At 42.8% G+C, this 19,341-nt stretch overlaps 1 protein-coding gene across 11 annotated transcripts in view; it reads left to right on the top strand.

Moving 5' to 3' along the window:
- Positions 1 to 19,341, top strand: part of SFI1 (SFI1 centrin binding protein) — a 62,061-nt gene that overhangs the window by 20,490 nt on the left and 22,230 nt on the right. For all 11 annotated transcript variants that reach the window (XM_072953412.1, XM_072953411.1, XM_072953410.1 and 8 more), the window contains 7 exons: positions 780 to 874; positions 4,707 to 4,824; positions 6,507 to 6,609; positions 13,749 to 13,905; positions 15,081 to 15,242; positions 16,990 to 17,060; positions 18,082 to 18,174. In XM_072953412.1, the coding sequence (XP_072809513.1) occupies positions 780 to 874; positions 4,707 to 4,824; positions 6,507 to 6,609; positions 13,749 to 13,905; positions 15,081 to 15,242; positions 16,990 to 17,060; positions 18,082 to 18,174 (799 nt within the window). The remainder of the gene's footprint in view (positions 1 to 779; positions 875 to 4,706; positions 4,825 to 6,506; positions 6,610 to 13,748; positions 13,906 to 15,080; positions 15,243 to 16,989; positions 17,061 to 18,081; positions 18,175 to 19,341) is intronic.

Below are 19,341 nucleotides of genomic sequence, written 5' to 3'. Positions count from 1 at the left end.
GTTTTAATTTATATTGATTGTGGGAGAAAATTTATACCCAATATAGCCATTAAGAAAATGGAAATAGAAGAAACTCTTAATCCTTGACATTTGTATTCCAGGTGATAAGTGGAGAAAGAAAAAGTAAAAATTGGGAAATTATATCAAATACGTACTTTAATACCTTTTTTAAAGTAAAAACTTTGTATGTCTTATACATTGTCTTTTTCAAATGGCATTCACTCTTGTTATAATCATGTCTTTAGGTTTTTGAGGGCAGGGTTTCTAATTTATGAATATGTCAGATAGAATATAGACAGCATTGAATTGTTCTTGTAAGCTGGTAGAGCATTAAATAAAGTCTTAGGAAGTGGGATAGTGAAGATATGGAGGGACTGACAATCTTAATGTGTATAATTTATGTATTGAGAAGGAAGGGCCGAAGAACATTGATCGTGTTTTAGTGCAAAAGATTAGTAGTATTTTACATAGTGTGGATGATTGAAATATCACTGCCATTCCAGATGTCACGGCTTTGTGGGTGCTGAAGGTGAAGTTATTCTCAGATCGTTCACGCCTTTTTATCCTTAGTGATAACATAAGGTGCGGAGAATGACTCTCAAGGAGGATAGGTTTCACCGTAATTGTAGGAAATGATATTTTAGCTTAGGATATAGATTGGCTTTTTAGTGTCAGAAGCGTCCATGTTAGTTTTTCCTGAGTACAGAATGGACTAGGTATGTCGGATTAGGAGTTGTTTTTGTTTTAAAGAAATGGCATTTGCTTCTTTGGCTCCTCAGGTACTACTTGTACAACCTGATATTCCAGACCTGGAAGGCCTACGTGCATCAGCAGCGGGAGATGAGGAACAAGTACATGAGAGCCGGGGGCCACGGTGAGAAGAGGAAGTACATTTCTGAAGAAAATGCCTTGTCTACTTGTTTTTCTCCTTTATTAAGACTTTATTTTTGTAGAGCAGTTTTAGATTCAGAGCAAAATTTCGGGGGAGGTACAGTAATTGCTGATATACCTCCTCCCCCCGCATGCAGAGCCTCCCCATTATCAATATCCCCCATCACAGGGTGCACTTGTTACAACTGATGAACCTACAATGACACGTCATAATCATTCAAAGCCCATAGTTTAACATCAGGGCTCACTCTTGGTGCTATATGTTCTGTGGGTTTGAACAAACGTATAATGACATGTAGCCATCATTATGGTATCATAGAGAGAGTATTTTCACTGCCCTACAAATCCTCTGTGCTCTACCTGTTTAGTTCATCCCCACTGGCAACTGCTGATCTTTTTACTGTCTTCGTAGTTTTGCCTTTTCCGGAATGTCATAGTTGGAATCTTACAGTATGTAGCCGTTCAGATTGGCTTCTTTCACTTAGTAATATGCATTTCAGTTTGCTCCATGTCTTTAATGGCTTGATAGCTGATTTCTTTTCAGTGCCGTATAATATTCCACTGTCTGGATGTATCACAGTTTATTTTTCCATTCATCTACTGAAAGACATCTTGGTTGTTTCCAAATTTGGGCAGTTATGACTAAAGCTGCTGTAAATATCTGTGTGCAAGTTTTTGTGTGGACATAAGTTTTCAGCTCCTTTGGTTAAGTACCAAGGGAGTGTGATTGCTGGATCAATATGGTAAGAGTATGCTGAGTTTTGTAAGAAAATACCAAACTGTCTTCCAAAGTGGCTGTACCATTTTGCATTCCCACCAGCACTGAATGAGCTTCTGTTGCTCCACATCCCCACCAGCATTTGGTGGTGTTAGTGTTTTGGATTTTGGCCATTTTAAAAGGTGTATAGAGGTATCTCATTTTAATTTGTGTTTCCCTGATGACATAATGATGTGAAAATCTTTTCATATGGTTATTTGCCAACTGTATATCTTCTTTGGTAACTGTTTAAGTTCTTTTGCCCATTTTTAATTGGATTATTTGTCTTGTTGAGTTTTAAGAATACTTTGTGTATTTTGGGTGATAATCCTTTGTCAGATGTCTTTTGCAAATGGTTTCTTCCACTCTGTGGCTTATCTTCTCATTCTTTTGACATGTCTTTTACAGAGCAAAAGTTTTTAATTTTAATGAAGTCCAGCTTATCAGTTTTTTCTTTCATGGATCAAGCCTTTGGTGTTGTATCTAAAAAGTCATCACCATACCCAGGGTCATCTAGGTTTTCTCTTACGTTGTCATCTAAGAGTTATTTAAAGTTATTTTCCTCATAAAATGAGGAAGTGCTATATTCTCTATAAGATAGTTGTAGAATTAGTATTATTTCTTCTTTAAATATTTGGTAAAATTCTCCATGAAATTTTCTGAGCCTGGAGTTCTTTCTCTTTGTTGGAGAGCCTTAAACTTTGAATTCAAGTTTTTAAATAGATACAAGACTATTCAGGTTATCTGTTTCTTCTTGAACAATTTTTGTTAGTTTGTGTCTTTCAAGGAACTGGTCCATTTCAAATACATTGTTGAATTTATGGGCGTAGAATCATTTGAAGTCATTTCATTATTACAATGTTTATGTCTCCAGGGTCTATAGTGATAGCGTCTCTTTTGCTCCTAGTATTGGTAATTTGTGTCTTCAGCCTTTTATTCTCTGTCTCTGGCTAGAGCTTTATCAATTCTATCAATCTTTTCAAATAACCAGCTTATCCGTTCATTAGATTTTTTTTTCCCTATTTTTCTGTTTCCAGGTTACGTTTGTTTGTTTTTTTTCACCCCCAGGTTTCTTGATTTCTGCTCCTGCCTTTATTACAGTCTAACTTCTGCAAGGTTTAGTTTTAATTTGCTCTTCTTTTTCTGATGTCTTAAAGGGAAAACTGAGATTATTGATTTGTGACCTTTCCATTTTTCTAACGTAAGCATTTACTGCTGTAAAGCTTCCTTTAAGCACTGCTTTAACTGCATCCCTCAGATTTTAATATTTGCAGTTATGTTTTCATTCAGTGTAAAATGTTTTCTAATTTCATCTAAGATGTCTTTTTTGACCCATTAGATTATTTAGAAGTGGTTTAAATCCTATATTGGGGATTTTCCAACATCTTTCTGTTATTGACCTTTTAGTTTATTCCATTATCATCAGAGAACAGACTTAGTATAATTTCAGTTCTTTCAAATTTGTTCAGGGTTTTTTATGTGGCCCAGAATATGCTCTCTCTTGTGAAAGTTCCATACTGAGGAATCTGCATTCTGCTATTTTATGTTGTTATTTATAGTTATGATAACTACAGCTATGCTATGGAGTAGAAGGAAAAGTCACTTGATTTATTAAGATAAAAAGTTATTTCTGACAACATGACAGTTGTTTTAGGCCATGCCCACAGACTCCGGGGACTGTTCATTCACTCTTAACACTGTTAAATAAAAAGTCTGCAAGTACTTTCAGGCCTAAAGGAAGCATGGTTTTCAAAATGTCATCAGAATCATGGCAGAGACAGTTAATGCAGATTCCTGGGTTCCACACTCAGAAGATAATAGCTTGTGTTTATTGGAGACTCTTCTCATTGATAATCTTCCTTTCCTGTTTGCACACCTACCTCTAAAGGAGGCACCAATTTGCAGGTAAGGAACTTGTGTAGGGTTACTTAGCTAAGTGATGAGGTCAGTGTTCAGACCCACCCTGTCTTACTCTGGAGCCTGAACTCTGAAGCAGAGCACCTTGCTTGTCCTTGTTGCCCGAGGTGCACTGATTGCTCAGGTTGGGGATGGGCCCGAGGAAGCTACGTGTTAAATTCTTTTCCGTATTTTGACTTGACTTGTCAGCAGCTATGAAATGCAAAGTATAGTTGTAGTTCTACTGACCACTTTTGGAGAATGTCCTGAACATGGTTTACATGATTTTATTTTCTCCTCTGTATTCTAAAAAGAACAGAAATTTACTTTACTAATGATGACTTTCATAGTGAAAATGGAATTTGCCACAAAAGGAGACCTGTGGACCTTTGCACTTCCCATATCTAGTAGATTGTTTCCTCCAGGATCATTACTGGTCCTTTTTATTCGGTTTCTCAAACAGATACAAGCAGGTGCAGGTAGTACCCTTTCCTTTTGTCTTGCTTATTCTACTTCCCAGTTATTGTTTCACACAGCACATTTTTTTGATTGAGTTATAGTCATTTTACAATGTTGTGTCAAATTCCAGTGTAGAGCACAATTTTTCAGTTGTACGTGAACATACATATATTCATTGTCACATTTTTTTTCCTCTGTGAGAGCACATTTTATAACATGACTTCTTTCTAACTTTATATAATGGAAAGTTTAAAATACCTACAAAGTTGAAAGGTAGAACATGAACCTCCATGTACCTACCCATCACATAACTAGTTTCCAGTAATTACTGACTCACGCTAGTCTTATTACATCCATATTCCCATTCGCTTCTCTACCTCCTGTGTTATTTCATCTGTAAATGTTGCAGAATATAACTCTTAAAAAAGGGTTTTAAAATAAAGGATTTCTGAACAGGTCAGAACATTGATTTTCCTTTAAATGTTTTGTAACTGTTGTCACTGATAGAACCATTCTTCACATGTACTTGCATCCTTGTTAATTTTGTAGAGCTTCACAACTTTTCCAGCAGGGGGCACTTGAAGACCGGAGGAATTTAGATATTCAAAGGAGGGATGAGTCCTAGAGCCTATGAGCTTTTGTCTAACCCAGAGTAACCCATCTCCCCCCCACCCCTTTTTGAAAATCTCTTTGGTGCCTCTAGACGCAAAACAAAAGATGCGGCAGGCCTGGAAGTCCTGGTTGATCTACGTGGTTTTTCGTAGGACCAAACTTCAGATGCAGACCACCGCCCTGGAGTTTAGGCAGCGGAGTATTTTGTGGTGAGTGTGCTACATTGCCCTACAGATTTGCAGCATTTATTTTACCTCAGCCTTGACCTATGCCGCTGGAAAGCCAGCATAAAAAACCCACCTTAAAACGTTTTGAACATACCTGATGCCTAATAAGTATTTACTGATAACTTGTTCAGCATTGAGGTCAAATTTTTCACAACGTCGTAAGTAATGCTGAGTACTTACGTGTTCTAAACCGTGTGTTAAGTTTGTGTGTGTGCATTTTTTAATGTAAAATGTCTCATTTACTCATTACCATAAACTATAAAATAACTACTGTTGTACAGATTAAGATATACAAGCTCAGGAAAGTTACTCAGCCTTTCTGAGACTTAATGTTTAAGTTGTAGGTGGCAGAACTAGAGCTCACCCATCCGTCTTTCTGATGCCAAAGCTCATGCCCTTAATAGCTGCTCTGGAGTGCACCTCAGCAGTGTTGTCCCCATGTTGGAGGGACCTGAGTTAGTCCACATGGAAAGCCAGATGTGTATAACAGTGAGCTGCTTTATAATGGGACTGATTCCATTGTGCCTTGTCCCCAGTGGTCCTCTGGTGTTCTGAATGGCAGCATATTGAAAGCTCAGTTCCTGCCCGAGAGAGCTGGGCCCTGTATGTAGCATGGGTGAGAGCAGAGTCTTTGCAGCTGGAGTGACTTGGGTTGAAATCCCTGTTCCAACAAGTGTTATTGGGTCATTTCACCTCTCCAAAGCTCACTTTCCTCATCTGTGAATTAGACACACCATTAAGCATCTTTCAGGGTTGTCATGGGAAATAAGGTACCATCTGTAAAGTATTTAGCATAGTATCCAGAACATCAGTGGGCATAAAGAAGTTACTTAAAATTTTTTCTGTTATTTAAAGTTTTTTCAGGAAATATTTTATTTATTTATTTTTTCAGCAAATATTTTAAATGCTGAGTAAGTTCTGCTAGAGTTTATGGGAGGATATTTCTATATAATTTTATTTATTCAATGTATTTATTGAGAACTTAAAATGTTGCTGATACTACATTGGGTGCTGGGGTTACATTCAGGGAATTTACAATTCCCTAAGAAAAGATAAATAATAATGCAAGATAGCTTGAGATTTTGAAGTGAGTGGTAACAGCTAAGCATGGCTTAGGTTAGGAGGAGAGAGATTCTGGTGAGTTAAAGTGACCAGGCAAAGTGAATGTTTCTGTAAAGCAGAGGTTGCAAACTCTCATTTCCACGTTAACTGTTTTCCTACAGCAAATTAGAGAATAAACAGGAAAGAAACCAAGGCTAGAATGAAACCTGGCCAGTTCAGGAGGAAAAGCAGGGATCCATCCATCAAGACTGGAAATCTAAAAGCCACTTTTTTGACAGTTTATTCTGTGGAATCTCTTGTTTTTTTTTTTTTAAATGTTGACAGTGATTTTTTTTTTCTTAACCATGCCTAAGCTAAACCAAGCATGTCTGTAGTGTTGAAGGCTGGATCTGACCTTAGGAACCATTCAGTTTCCCACCCTTAATCGCAGCCCTAAAGACTGTTTCTAGGTTGTTTTCTTCAATGGTAGATCTAACAGATATCAGTCTAGAGGTGGCACCATGAGGGAGAGGGACTTGAGCTGAGAGTCTGCCCTCTCTGCCCCTCTCTTGTCCAGCTGGCTTTTTTCTGACTGGTTCCATCTTGGGTTTGCTCTTGGACAGGGTATGGTGGCGCGAGTGGAGACAGCGCCTGGGACAGATCCGGGTGGGCCGCGCTCTCCATGCCTCCGCTGTGAAGCACAGTGCCCGGAGCCTCCAGCTGCAGGTGAGTCCAGCAGACTCAGGTTTTGGTGCCCTTTGTCCACGTCATCAGGCCCCACACCCACAGAGTGTGGGCTCAGATTCCCAAGCAGAAGGCTGACCAACAGGCCGCTGCCTCTGCTGAGTCCTCCCTGCAGCTCAAGGGGCTGAAGGGCGCCTGGGAGGCAGAAGCACCATGGAAGGCTGGCGTCTTCAACAGACAGAGGCCACTAGTAGGAACGTGCTGTGTGTGATTGCCAGTGGTGTTTAGAGAGCTCCTGCTAACTGTGGAAAGGGGTTTGTGAATTATAAATGTGTTGAAAGAAGCAGCAGTATATTCTTTATTTCCTCATTATTCTTTTCCTATAGCAAGTTAGAAAATAATGAGGGCAGAAAAGAAACTAAGACTGGAAAGAAAACCTTTTTTTTTTTCTTCCCATATAATTTTCCTTATCTGTAAAGAGTTCTTTTTGGGAAAGCTACTATGTTTTGGTCAGTTATAAAGGCCCAGCATCTGTACGAAAACTATGCTGTGGTGAAGCTTTCTTGTGGCCTTTGATAGACTCTCTGAATTTCTGTCACTTTTTCATGTTCCCTGGGTACATATTATAGGGCTGCCAAGTCAGTTACAGAGAATAGGCTAGGAGAGAGGAGGTAAAGAAGTGCCTGTTACTGTATGTAGGAGTAATAGCTTTTTAACTCGACAACATTTTACATCGTCCATGTGAGTATATGCAGTATTTGAGATCACATGCAGACAGCACAGATCAGGGGTCAGCAGCCTTGCCCACAGGTCAGATTTCGCCAGCTGCCTATTGTCGCACATCAAGTCTTATTGAGATGCGGTTAAATCTACTCATTTATGTATTGTCTGAGCTGCTTTCTGGCTATAATGGCAGAGTTGAGTAGTTGCAACAGAGACCGTACCTTATGGCCTGCAAAGCCCAAAATAGTTCTTATCTGACCCTTTTTTAAGAAAAAAATTTGCTGGATCTCTGAACTTGTAAGTTCTTCAGAAGCAATAGCAAGGAAATAGACACAGTTCTTGCCAGTGGTAATAGCAGTACGAGCAGGAGCAGCAGGATTTATCGTGGCCTCCCTGTCCAAGGTGCTGGACTGCGTGCTTTATGTACATTATCTCAGTTAATTTCAAAATTATTTTTTAATCCCATAATATTATAGGTTAAATAACTTGAACGAGGATCACACACTTAGCAAAGTCAGAACCAGCATGAAAACCCAAGCAGCCTGCTAACCACAGAGCCATTCTCTTAACCATCTTCCTGCCTATTCCTCAATAGACTTGTACTCTCTGGAGGGAGCGGAACTGACGAATGTGAGAATGCCAGTAGCACGGGGACATGACGAGGCTGATTCTGTCACTGATGGACGCCAGCTGTGTGTCCCTTTCCTCCTTAGAAATAGCCCCTGCCTTGATACTGAAGTCATTGTTCTCTTGTGTTCTTTCTCACTTGTGAAAATGTGTGCGTATATACATGTAAAGTATAAATGTTCTGGCGGTGTATAGTTAGGAAACTTATGACTGGTGTCATACTGTACATTTACTTTGCAACTTGCTTTTTTACGCAGCAGTTTATTTTTGAGGTTTATCCATGTTGACCCATAGAGATCTGTTCACTGTATAATATGCCCTTGTACGAATAAGGCTCCGTTTATCTGCTCACTGCTGCTGAACTGTTGATTCCTTCTGATGACTTTTTTTGCAAGTACAAAAACAGTGTTGCAGAGAGTGTTCTAGAACACAGATTCTTGTGCAAGAGTCTGAGACTTTCCTCTGGTTCCTGGAAGTGAGGCTGCTGGGGCTGTGGGTGTTCATCTGTTCATCCTTACCCCACAAAGCCCCGTTGCTCTCCAGTGCTGTGAGGGTTTACCTGCTAAAATTTTGGTTCTCTTTCTTTCCGCCTCATCAGCACTTTGCACTTTGCGTGGGTCATTGTCACCAACTCAATAGGTGTGAAGTGGTGATTTATTATTGCTTTAGTTTACATCTCACTGATTCCTAGTGAAGCCCAGCATCTTTTCAGATGCTTGTTTGCTATTTGGGTTTCTGTGTTTGAGCTTGTGTACATCCCTCACTCCTTTTTTTCTGTTGAGTTATTTGGCTTTTTCTTACTGTTTTGTGGATATTGCTGTAGATTCTGCTTACTGACCTCTTGACTGTTTTGTACGTTGCAAGTACTTTCTTCCAGTCTGTAGCTTGTTTCTGCTTTTGTTTTTTAAATGCAGGCACTGGGGATTGAACCCAGGCCCTGTATGTGCTAAGCACACTCTTTCGCTGAGCTATGACCTCCCCCCACAGCTTGTTTTTTTGCTTTATCATGCTTTTTTTTTTTTATACAAGTGTTATTTCAGTGTAACCTAATTTATTCTTTTATCTTGTGATTTGGTTTTTAATCCATTTTGGGTTTAATTTTTATAAGTTGTGTGAAACAGGGTCTTCATTTATCACTTTCCTCATGGGTAATTAATTGCTGCAGCAGTATTTACTGATTAGTTTATCCTTTATCCTTTTTTGTATCCCCCTTTATCCTTTCTCTACTGATTATTAGTCCACCTTCATTATAGAGCAAGGTCCCATTTGCTCATGGGTCCATTCTGGGCTCTTCATTCCATTGGTCTGTGTGTCTGTCTCTGAGCCAATACCATGCTGATATAGTTATGATTTAATGAAGCAGATAAGAAAGAGCAAAGATTCTCTAGTCAGACTGCCCAGGTGGAAATTCTGCCTCCGTCACCTACTATTCACTTTGTACCTTTGAATGAGTTACTTAATCTCCCTGTACCTAAGGTTTCTTATCTGTAAGTAGATAATAATGGTACCTGCCTCACAGGATCGATAAGGATTAAGTGTGATGATATGTGTTAATAATATGCTTAGAGCAGTGCTTGGAGTATGGAACTCCTCAGTAAATGCTCACTGTATATCACTACTCCTGATCTTACTGTATGGCTTCATATATGGAGAGAGACCTTCTTGTTCTTTTTAAAAATTGTCTTGGCTTCCTTTATCTTATTAATTTTAGGATCAGCTTGTCAAGTTCCACAACAAAGCCTACTAGGATTTTTATTGTAATACACTGACTTTTTGTGTTTGATTGGAGAAAACTGCCACGTTGGTGATACTGAGTCTCCCGCTGCATGAACCTGATGGAGCTCGTGCTGTGCTGATGAACGTGGGAGGGTAGGAAGGATTAGGCCATGAGGTGGCGAGGGAGCCCATGTAGTGAGGCTTCGCGGGCTGTGCTGGTAAAGGCTTTGGCTCTTACTCTGGGGAAGAGAGAAAGATACTGGCTTTGATGAAGGAGTGGTATGGTCACACCTCCCTCTTAACAGGATCCCTCTGGTTCATTGTGTGCTGCCTTTTGAGGAAGAAGGGGAGAGAGAGATGAGTGTGTGTTTATAGTTTCAAGAAGAAACAATGGAAAAATGGAACAAAAACCAACGGAAAGTGATTACCTATGGGGAAAGGAGTAACAGTGTAGGAAGAAAGTACTTCTGTGAATTTACTCTGTTACATAGTTTTAACTTTGGAACCATGTTAAATATTGTATATAATTAAAAAATAAAAAGGAAAAAGCCAATCCCTAGGATTTTAAAGCACACTGAGACAAACTCATACCAGGTTTGTAGCAGTGACTCCACAGAAAAGAATTACTTCAAGTAAATTTAAAAGGCAGTATTTTGATTGTTCATCCCTAGTGGGATGTATTCTAAGGACACAGAGAGCTACTAAGAAATCTGACATTGTGTTCAGTAGTCTGGTTGGTAGCAGATTTGAATTGTTGAAACTATTATTGCTACATTGTAAGGTAAAGCAAATAACTGACAGCATCACTAGGAAGCACGATTTTCAGTGTAAAAGGAAAGATTACAGAAATTAAAAGAAATTAAGTAAAAGTAATTAAGTAATCAGAGAAATTAAGTAAAAGTCACGTAATCTGAAAATGGAAGTATAAATACCAGTGTGGACTCATGATTTTTTTTACCCTAGAAAAGTGAGTTGCCAACTCTATTTACTGAAAAGACTTAGAAGCAGTGGCAATAGTAAAGCATTTAGCATCCCTAGTGCCCACGTTGTGGTCTCTACTGTTTCCCACTGAAAGAAACTGATGCCTTGTGGAGAAATGGCTGATTCCAGGTCTAGAGCAGGAAGTAGGCATCTCGTGCCTAGGAGATGGTGTGCGGAAGGCGAGGGAATCAACAGAGGCTACTGGGGTCGTGTCCGAGGGACTCATGTAGGCCTTAAGATGGAACAGTTTGAAGATCAAAAAGAACAATGACTACAGTGGATTGAAAACGTACCAAATATATAAAAATTGATGCATTTGTAATGAGGGAAAAAAAGAGCTCATCGGTCACAATTTTGTGTTGTGAGAGCATTAATTCAATTCTTTGGAAGTTAATGAAGGCCAAAATCAAGCATGCATCCTGCCTTTCCTGTCCAAACTGATCTCTGAGAAACCGGAGGGTTCGTGAGGGGAGGTTTCTGTGTAGAATTCCAGTTAATAACTGCAGGAGTGTTAGAATTAGAAAATCACTGTTTTGCTGCCCCAGGTGAGAAAATGGATCTAGGCAGCAATCATCTGGTGGAAAGATGACAGGGAGATACAAGGAGGGGATCAGACTGATGCCGTCTGAAGCCACTAAACAACCTTGGCATGGCTAGAACTGTGGCAGCTGGCCACCATGTGGTGTGACAGGAAGTCCCCAGCAGCACTCCAGATGTATTCTTGCCTAAAATTTGCACATGACTGCAGCCAAGCCTAGTGTGAATCTGACTTTCAGCTCATGGGAAATACAGGGCTCAGAGGGACTAGTTAAAGACACTTAGAGAAGACAATCAGCCAAATGTAAAACATGGGACAGTTTATGCGATAAATGCGATAAAAGGTTTCTCTAGCAGATTGGTGGCGTGAAAGAGAAAAAAGGGAGGAAAATTGGCAAATAAAATGAAGATATTGAAGTGACATAACAACCAAAACAAATGGAAAAGGGCTACTGTGGCTGTTGTGTTAAGACAGACCACAGAAGATCAAGGATAAAAGCAGGGAGAGCAGTCTGGAGGTGGTGACAGAGTTCTGGGAGAGATTTCAGACCAGGAAGGTAGCAAGATGGTGTTGGAGTCTGGGTATGTTCTGAAGGTGTTGCTGACAGGGTTTGCTAATGGATAGGGAAGCTGTGAAGTTTCAGAGAAAAAGTCCAACAGAACTCCTGGGGTTTTGATCTAAGTAACTGGCACGATGGAATGGCTATTTACTGAAGTGGGGGAGCTGGAGGGAGGGGCAGGTTTGTGGGAAAGGATTAGGGGGAGCTCCATGCTGAGGTCCCAGTTAAGCCTCTTGAACATCCGCCAGGAGGCGTTGGGGAGGCAGCTGGGTGTATGTGTGGAGTCCTGAGGTCAGGCCCAGACCCGAGATGTAGACTCGGGGCTCCTCAGCTAGCAGGTGGCATTTAAAGCCATGAGACTGGGTGGGAGCACAGAGGGAGTGGTTGTCGCTGGTGGACAGGCTCCAGGACCGAGCCTGTGAGGTGAAGAGGTGAGAACCAGCAGCAGGAACAAAGGGGAGGTGACATCCTGAAAGCCAGGTAAGGGCAGGTGTGACAGGCCGTGTCAGAAGCTTCTGGCAGGTCAGGGAAGGTGAGGACTGAGACGTGACCTTTGGATTGAGCAACGTGGAGGTCATTCGCTCTCGATAAGAGTAGTTTCAGTGAGCCTGTAGGGAAGAGCGTTCAAGAAAGCCTCCTTGGGGGAAGAGAAAGTAGAAAGTAAGACAGCTCTTTTGAGGAGTTTCGAAAGGAAAGGGAAGCACTTGGGTGTTAGCTGGGTGGCAGAGTGTGGTCTCGAGAAGGGTGTGGGCTGTTCATTTGAGGATCCCTGATTTATCCCCTTCAGGAAGTATTTGTGACAGTTATCTTTTCCCCCCAGCCTTTTAATTTTGACAGATACCAAATCACAGAAAAGGTGGGTAGACAACTATGTACTCTTCACTAGCTTAACCTATGGTTAACATCTTGCCACATTTGCTTTCCCTTGAGTATATCAGTATATTTCTTAAATTTTTCTGAGCTGCTTTAAAGTTGCAGACATTAACTTACCCTGAATACTCCAACTCATATCTCCTAAAAACAAGGATGTCCTCCTATAACCGCAGTGTCACTGTCGTGTCTAAGAAATTTAATATTGATACAGTAATATGTAAAATACAGATCATACTCAAACTGTATATTGTTCTTTTAATGTCAGGTCCAGGGTCCAGTCAGAGGTCACCCATTGCTTTTGATGGTCACATCCCTGAAAGGATTTTTTTTTTTTAGAATGGGAGAAAAAAGAGCACATTCGAATCCTGATATAAAAAAATCTAGCAGAGAGTGAGAAGTGATGATGCAGGTTGGGGTTGGGGGGATTTCCAGTGACGAACTTGAGGTGTTGAGAGGAGTTGGGAGTGGGGTTGACCTTTGGTAGAAACGTGGACAGTTTGCCCAGAGTGGCAGGAGCGAAGACAGAGCCTGTGGGCAGGTGAATAGACACTGCAGAGCTTGAGAAAACTGTCTTTTGATTGCTTTTATTCTCATGGTGAAATAGGGGAAATGGTATTCAGCTGAGGGGAAGGAAAGGTGAGGTGTTACAGGTTTAAGAAAAGAGGGTATGAAGTCATCTGACAGTCCTCGTCAGACCAGAGCATGCGTATCGCTGAGCTGCGTATTGCTGAGCTGCACTAAGGCTTTCCCCAGGGCGCGCATTTATGGACGGTCTTCAGGGAACCTCAGTTTCTGTGGGTACACTTACTTCCCGCAAACTAATGTGCCTAAGAAAGGGCTCTTGACAATCGGCTTCCTCCCACTTTGGAGGAAAAGGCAGACCCTCGGCTCTCCCAGGTTAATTCTGTCACCCCTTGGATTGTCCATGCTTCTTGTCTGTTCATTGATTTTATTATTCCTCTTTTCTTCTTCTTCTTAATCCAGGAAAAAAACTTACTTTCTGGAAGCAGGATGCCCTTCTTAAAGATCCTTTCACCCCAAATTCCCATCACGTATGATCCTGCCTGGGGATTGCCACTTCCTTGTTTCTAATTTTAGCCTTTCTGGTGTGTCTGTGTCTCTTTTCCTGCCTCCCTTGACCGTTGTCTTTTCTCTGGTTTTCAGGCTTGGTCACGGTGGCAGGAGCAGCTCCTGCATGTCTGGAGGGAGAGACAGAAGGTGGTCTCCGCTGTGAAACACCACCAGCACTGGCAACAGCGGAGAGCCCTGAAGGCCTGGCTTGAGTACCTGCAGGTGCGCAGAGTGAAGAGGCAGCGGAACGGTGAGCAGGAGGGTCTGGGCTCAGGGGCAGAGGGTGGGTCACAGTTCCCAGTCTTCCTGCCACCAGTGGTGCTGATTTATGAAGAGGAGATAACCATCTTACGCCACAGATTTTGGAAAATGGAGATTGAGGTAGAAAGTACATCATCCTCGGTTCACATGTAAGTTATTTCATTCTGGTTTTCTTCAGTATTTCATTCAATATATTTAGTTCAATAGGACTTTAATTATGCTATAAATACCGTGATTATTATGATTCATATGATGCAGTTTTGTATCTTGCTTTTTCACACATCTAATTAATACTTCCCTGTGTCTTTAAGTGTTCTTTAGAAATGTTTTTTTAATGATTGTATTTTATAGGATGGCTTACCTTAATCTACTTAGCCTTTCTTCTATTAATAGATATTTGAATTGTTTCTGTTTGTCCCCAGTTATGCAGATACATGTGATTTATGATGTCAAGTTTTCTGAACACTGTTCTAATGGTTTCATTTCCCCATAAGCATTCAGAAGCAGTAATAAATAAGTCATGATTGTTGGTACTTTTTGTACTTTGGTTTCTTGAGCCTACGCAGGAGTGAGTCAAGCACTGCGCTGGGGTTGGGCTCTCTGGCTTCCCCTAGGCCTCCCTGCACAGCCTCCCTGGGCTGCCAGCACAGTCTTTTGGGAGAGTGAGTGTGTCCGTGTGAGAACAGTGACAGGGGACCAGCTGTCCGGTTGTCCATACCTGGAAGGTGAAGGCATGAAGCTGTTTAATGATGAGCTGCAGACTAGCGTGCCTCCAGTTATGGCATTCTAATTCCAGGACCTAAACTCATCAGACTGTCAGCTAGTCTTAAAAGGAGATGGAGCTGGCAGCCTGTATCAGCCTGGCTGAAGGCTCAAAAAAGCGTTTGCCAGCATAGGGACCTAGTTGTGTGTCATTGACTCAGACCCTAGGAGCCTCGGTCCTTTGCTGTAGCCCTTTTCTCTTTCCTTGGAGAGGAGAGATGTAGCTAAGAGATTCCTAACAACCCTCCCATGTTTAAGAATCTTTTGTTCTAAGATTCCTTGTGGGAGCAGCCTTGAGTCCCTGCTGCCTGCTGCTAGTGGGTTTCAGCCTGTCTTAAAGATGCTTCCAGCTCCTTACCCAGGCTTGAGGGGGCAGCACCTAAGTTGTTTTCCCTGTTGCAGAGATGGCCGAGCGATTCCACGACGTCACCATACTCCAGATACACTTCTGTGATTGGCAGTGGGCTTGGGAGCGGAGGGAGAGCCTGCACGCCCACCACGCCCGGGTGGAGGGGCTGGCCAGAAGGATGGTGCTGCGGAGGGCCCTTACTCACTGGAAACACTGTATCCTTTCACCACCCAGCCCTGCCCACCACGTCGCCAGGGCAGCAGCCCAGCAGCCTGCAAGACACAGGAGTCAGAGGAGTCACGGAAAACAGTCACCCGACAGTTTAAGGCAGTCAGCATTGCTCTGCTGACGTCTTTAAAATTGTTTTTTTGTTTAAGTTGGGAATATTCATACAAAAAAGTGTGTATAACAAACATTTATAGTTTAAAGAATAACAGTAAAATGAACATCACTCAAAAAATAGAACACTGCTTACACCCATGTGTGTCCTCCCCCTCAGAGGCATTCCTGCTGTCCTGATTTTGTTATCATTTCTTTGCTTTTCTCTACCCAGCAGATGGTGGAGATCGCCATGGCCATTTCTGCTTCAGAAATTTGTTTCTTTTCATTTCCGTTTCAGAAAGCCACCTGTCCTTGGTGGCCCTGTCCTTATGATCATAGCTTCCATTCAGAGCTGTTACTACGTACATGTGTCTCGTGTTAACCACCTTAATCCTCATAGCAACCCTGTGGAGTATGTGTCACCATCTCCACCTTACAGATCAGACAGATTCGGAGGCTAAGTGACTTTCAAACTCACAGCATGTATTGGCCAAGCCAGGATGTTTTAACCTAGGCCTTTGACTCCAGTGCCCCTTCTTAATCACTGCCTCTACCACACTGTGCCCAGGTGTGGGATTTTGACCCCACTGCGCGTTCACCCACATAGTCATTTGTTCAGTGAACTCTTGCTTTGTTTTAAACTCCTGCCTAAGTTCTGGAATACAGGGAAACTTAGAGACTAGCTCATTCGTCTAGTAAGGAAAATAGACGTGAAAGTTGGTCTTTATAATATGGTATGATAAGAAGGTTTGTATCAGGTCCTGCAAGAGCTGCTGTGGAGATCTAGCCAAGGAGGTGATGTTTGAGCTGAGTTTAAGCCTTGGGAGATGACATGTTCTCCTGGCGGGGAGGTCAGGAAGGGCATTCCAGGTGGCAGGAGTGGCACTGGTACAGGTGGGACGAGGAGGGGTATCCAGGGGTGGCGACCAGGGTCCACAATGAGTGCTGGAGTATGGAGGGCAGTGGGGAGGTGCAGGCTGAGGACCGGCCCATAGAGCCCTTGTGTGCAGTGGTCAGAAATTTGGGCTTAATTCCAGTGGCACCAGGGGTCCTCTGCAGATTTTTGAGAAGAGAGCGATGCAGCACTGATGTGTCCTGCAGAAAGGTTGAGGCTAGATGGTAGGAGGGAGGCTACCGTCCAGGGGGACCAGTCTGTGTGGGGACAAGTCCAGCGCACTGCACAGCGCTGCCAGTGGGGACAGAATGGGAGACCTGGGAGGAGAGCAGATGGACTTGGCAACCAAGTAGATGAAGCGAGTTGGAGGAGAAAATGTTTAAAAATAACTCCAATGTTTTTAGCTGAAACGTTCGGCTGAATTGTAACACCAAAACAGAACGCAGGAGACCAGGTTCTGCTTAGACGTTGAAATGTTCACTGAAATTGGTGGCATTTTATCTCCGCTGTTTTTGCCTCTCGTGAAGTGGGCATTAGAGGGGAGAAAGGCAGGACCAGCTGTTTGACAAGTAACTCACATGGTTCCTCTTAGTCCACCTTTCCCTGGGTCATCAGACCAGACAGAGGTGGACCCCAGCCCGCCTGGCATGCCCGTCATCTCCTGCAGCCAGGGCCCTTCAGGTGGGTCACTGGGATCCCAGGTAGGGGCAGGACCTTGTTGAGAGGAGCAGCCTTAACTCCTGCAGATGTGCTGCTGTGTGCAGAGGACGCTGCCTGGCGGAAGGTGGCAGAAGAGCACCGACAGCACGCCTTGCTGGTAAGAGCGCTGCAGCCTTGTGAGGCCCTGCGTCAGCCTGACCCAGGCGTCCACTCCAGGGCCCGGGCCCCACCCTGCCCTGCACACACATCTGGTCAGCTTCCGTCACGGAGCCCTCCTTCACTGCAGCGTCCCTATTTTCATCTTGGATCAGAGGGGTAATTGTGTAGGGTCAGAGGGCTTTGGAGCTGTGGAGGAACCTTAGAAGTGATCTAGTCCTGGGTTTTTTACATGGCAGACTCCTGTTTAATGGTGGGAGCCTCGTCTTCGCAGTCAGTCAAAGCAGAGGTGCTGTGGGTGAAGCAAGGTTGGGGAGTAGTCCCCATTCTGCCGGCTGCTCTCCTCCACCCTCACACGCCACATGGCCTTCAGACACTTCCAGGAGCCTCTGGGGGTCCACAGAGCACAATATGAAAACCTCAAGTCACTTCACTTCTGTCTCAGAAATCTGAAGCCCAGCCTGTGGGGGAATGGGCTTTGCTTCGTCCCACGTGAGGCATTCTTGACAGAGCTGGAGTCAGGCCAGCATGTCCTGCCCCTGCCCCACCCCCTGCTCACCAAGGATTCCTTCTGTTCCCTCTATTCTGCTCTTGCAAGACTGCATTTAAAATTGTGTAAGTATACACGTTGACCCCACATGGTAAAAAACAAAAAACAAAAAAACCCCACCCCATAGGCTAAAAGTCTATCTCTTTCCTGACTTTTCTGTGAGGCAGAGTTGATGTTTTGACCTTTGTCTCGTGTTCCCGTCTGGGTCACAGGGATCCCTGTGGTCAGAGGTGAGGGAGTATTTGCCCCTGTGCAGTATCTGTGGATGGAGGGAGCGGTCCCGCAGCTGTTTACTGAGTGCCTGCTGTGCGGGCTGGCTGGTATCCGGCTCCCAGTCGGCTCTCGGAGCAGAGAACACTCTCAGGGGCACGGGAGCAGCTGTGAGCAGCCACAGCTGAGCTTCTTGCCACCTTCTCGGGCACTGCGCTTGTTACAGACGCACCACTGATTTGTGTCCCTGTCCTCTTCACAGCGTTTTTGCTTTAGAGCCCTGAGAGACAATGTGAGCCGTGCTCATCTCCAACGAATAAGAAGGAATCTCGCTCATCGGCAGCGTGATGTCATGGTGAGGGTCCTCTGCTGCTGGCCATTTGTTCATTTTTTCTTTTTAAACCTTTGTGCTTGGAGGTTTATTCAGACTGTTAGACTAAAACCTTCGTGTCCATTTTCTTCAGTAATTCACACCAGAGGATCGAGAAACCCTTGTTTTTCTCATGTTTAGTCCCATTTTTTAAATCTGTTTGCTGAGAAAATTAATAGTTGAATAAGAGGTCAGGGACTGTGGATTCCAACCTTGAACTGGGGACATACTTCAAGACTTGCATTCCAGGAGGCTCTGGTTGTGTTTGCACTGTGAGACCATTGTCTTCAGTGGTTGATTTACCTGAGGGCAACAAACATTCTATCTCTACTTGTAGATTGTGTTTCTGGGTGTAGGAGGATGGGGTGTTCTAACTATGAAGATGTTCAAAAGTACAGAAAAATATGAAGAACAGTGTAATAAACATCTATCTGCTTTACTATCTAAATTTAATAGTTATTGTAAGGAAAAAGCAAATGTAAAGTCAGTAATTAATGTTTGCTTCTCTTTTTTTCCTGAATTATTTCCAAGTAAATTACAGACATTGTGACACTTTACACCTAAACATTTCAGCATGTATTGTCGCCCCCAAAGTTTCCTTCATAACCACAGTGTCATTCTCATCCCTAAAATGAACAGTATTCGCTAATATTATCCAATACTCGGCCCACATTCAGATTTCCACCGTTGCCCCCAAAATGTCTTTATAGCTGTTTTTTTCAAATCAGGATTTGGTTAAGGATTGATTACTCACTACATTTGGTTATGTCTTTTTAGGCTCTTGATCAGTAACGGTCCCCTCTCCCGCTCACACTTCTTTTCTTTAACTTGTTTATTTTTTAATTCTGGTGAAATACACAACAAAATGTACCATGTTAATCATTTTAAGTGTGCAGTGCAGTGGCATTAAGTACATTCACATTATCGTGCTACCGTCCCCACCATCCATCTCCAGAACTTTTTAAGTCTTGCAAAACTGAAACGCTGCACATTAGACAATAACTCCGGTTCTCCTCCTCCTCCCCCAGCCCCTGGCAACCACCGTTCTGCTTTCTGTCTCTGAGCTTGACTGTTCTAGGCGCCTCCTATTTACGGTGTTTACTTTTTGTGACGGGCTTATTTCACTTAGCATAATGTTCCCTATTTTCTAAA

This window comes from Vicugna pacos, chromosome 32 (assembly GCF_048564905.1).
Source record: "Vicugna pacos chromosome 32, VicPac4, whole genome shotgun sequence".
Classification (NCBI taxonomy): domain Eukaryota; kingdom Metazoa; phylum Chordata; class Mammalia; order Artiodactyla; family Camelidae; genus Vicugna; species Vicugna pacos.
Note: the sequence above shows the minus strand (reverse complement) of the source record. Positions and strands in the feature narration are given on the sequence as shown.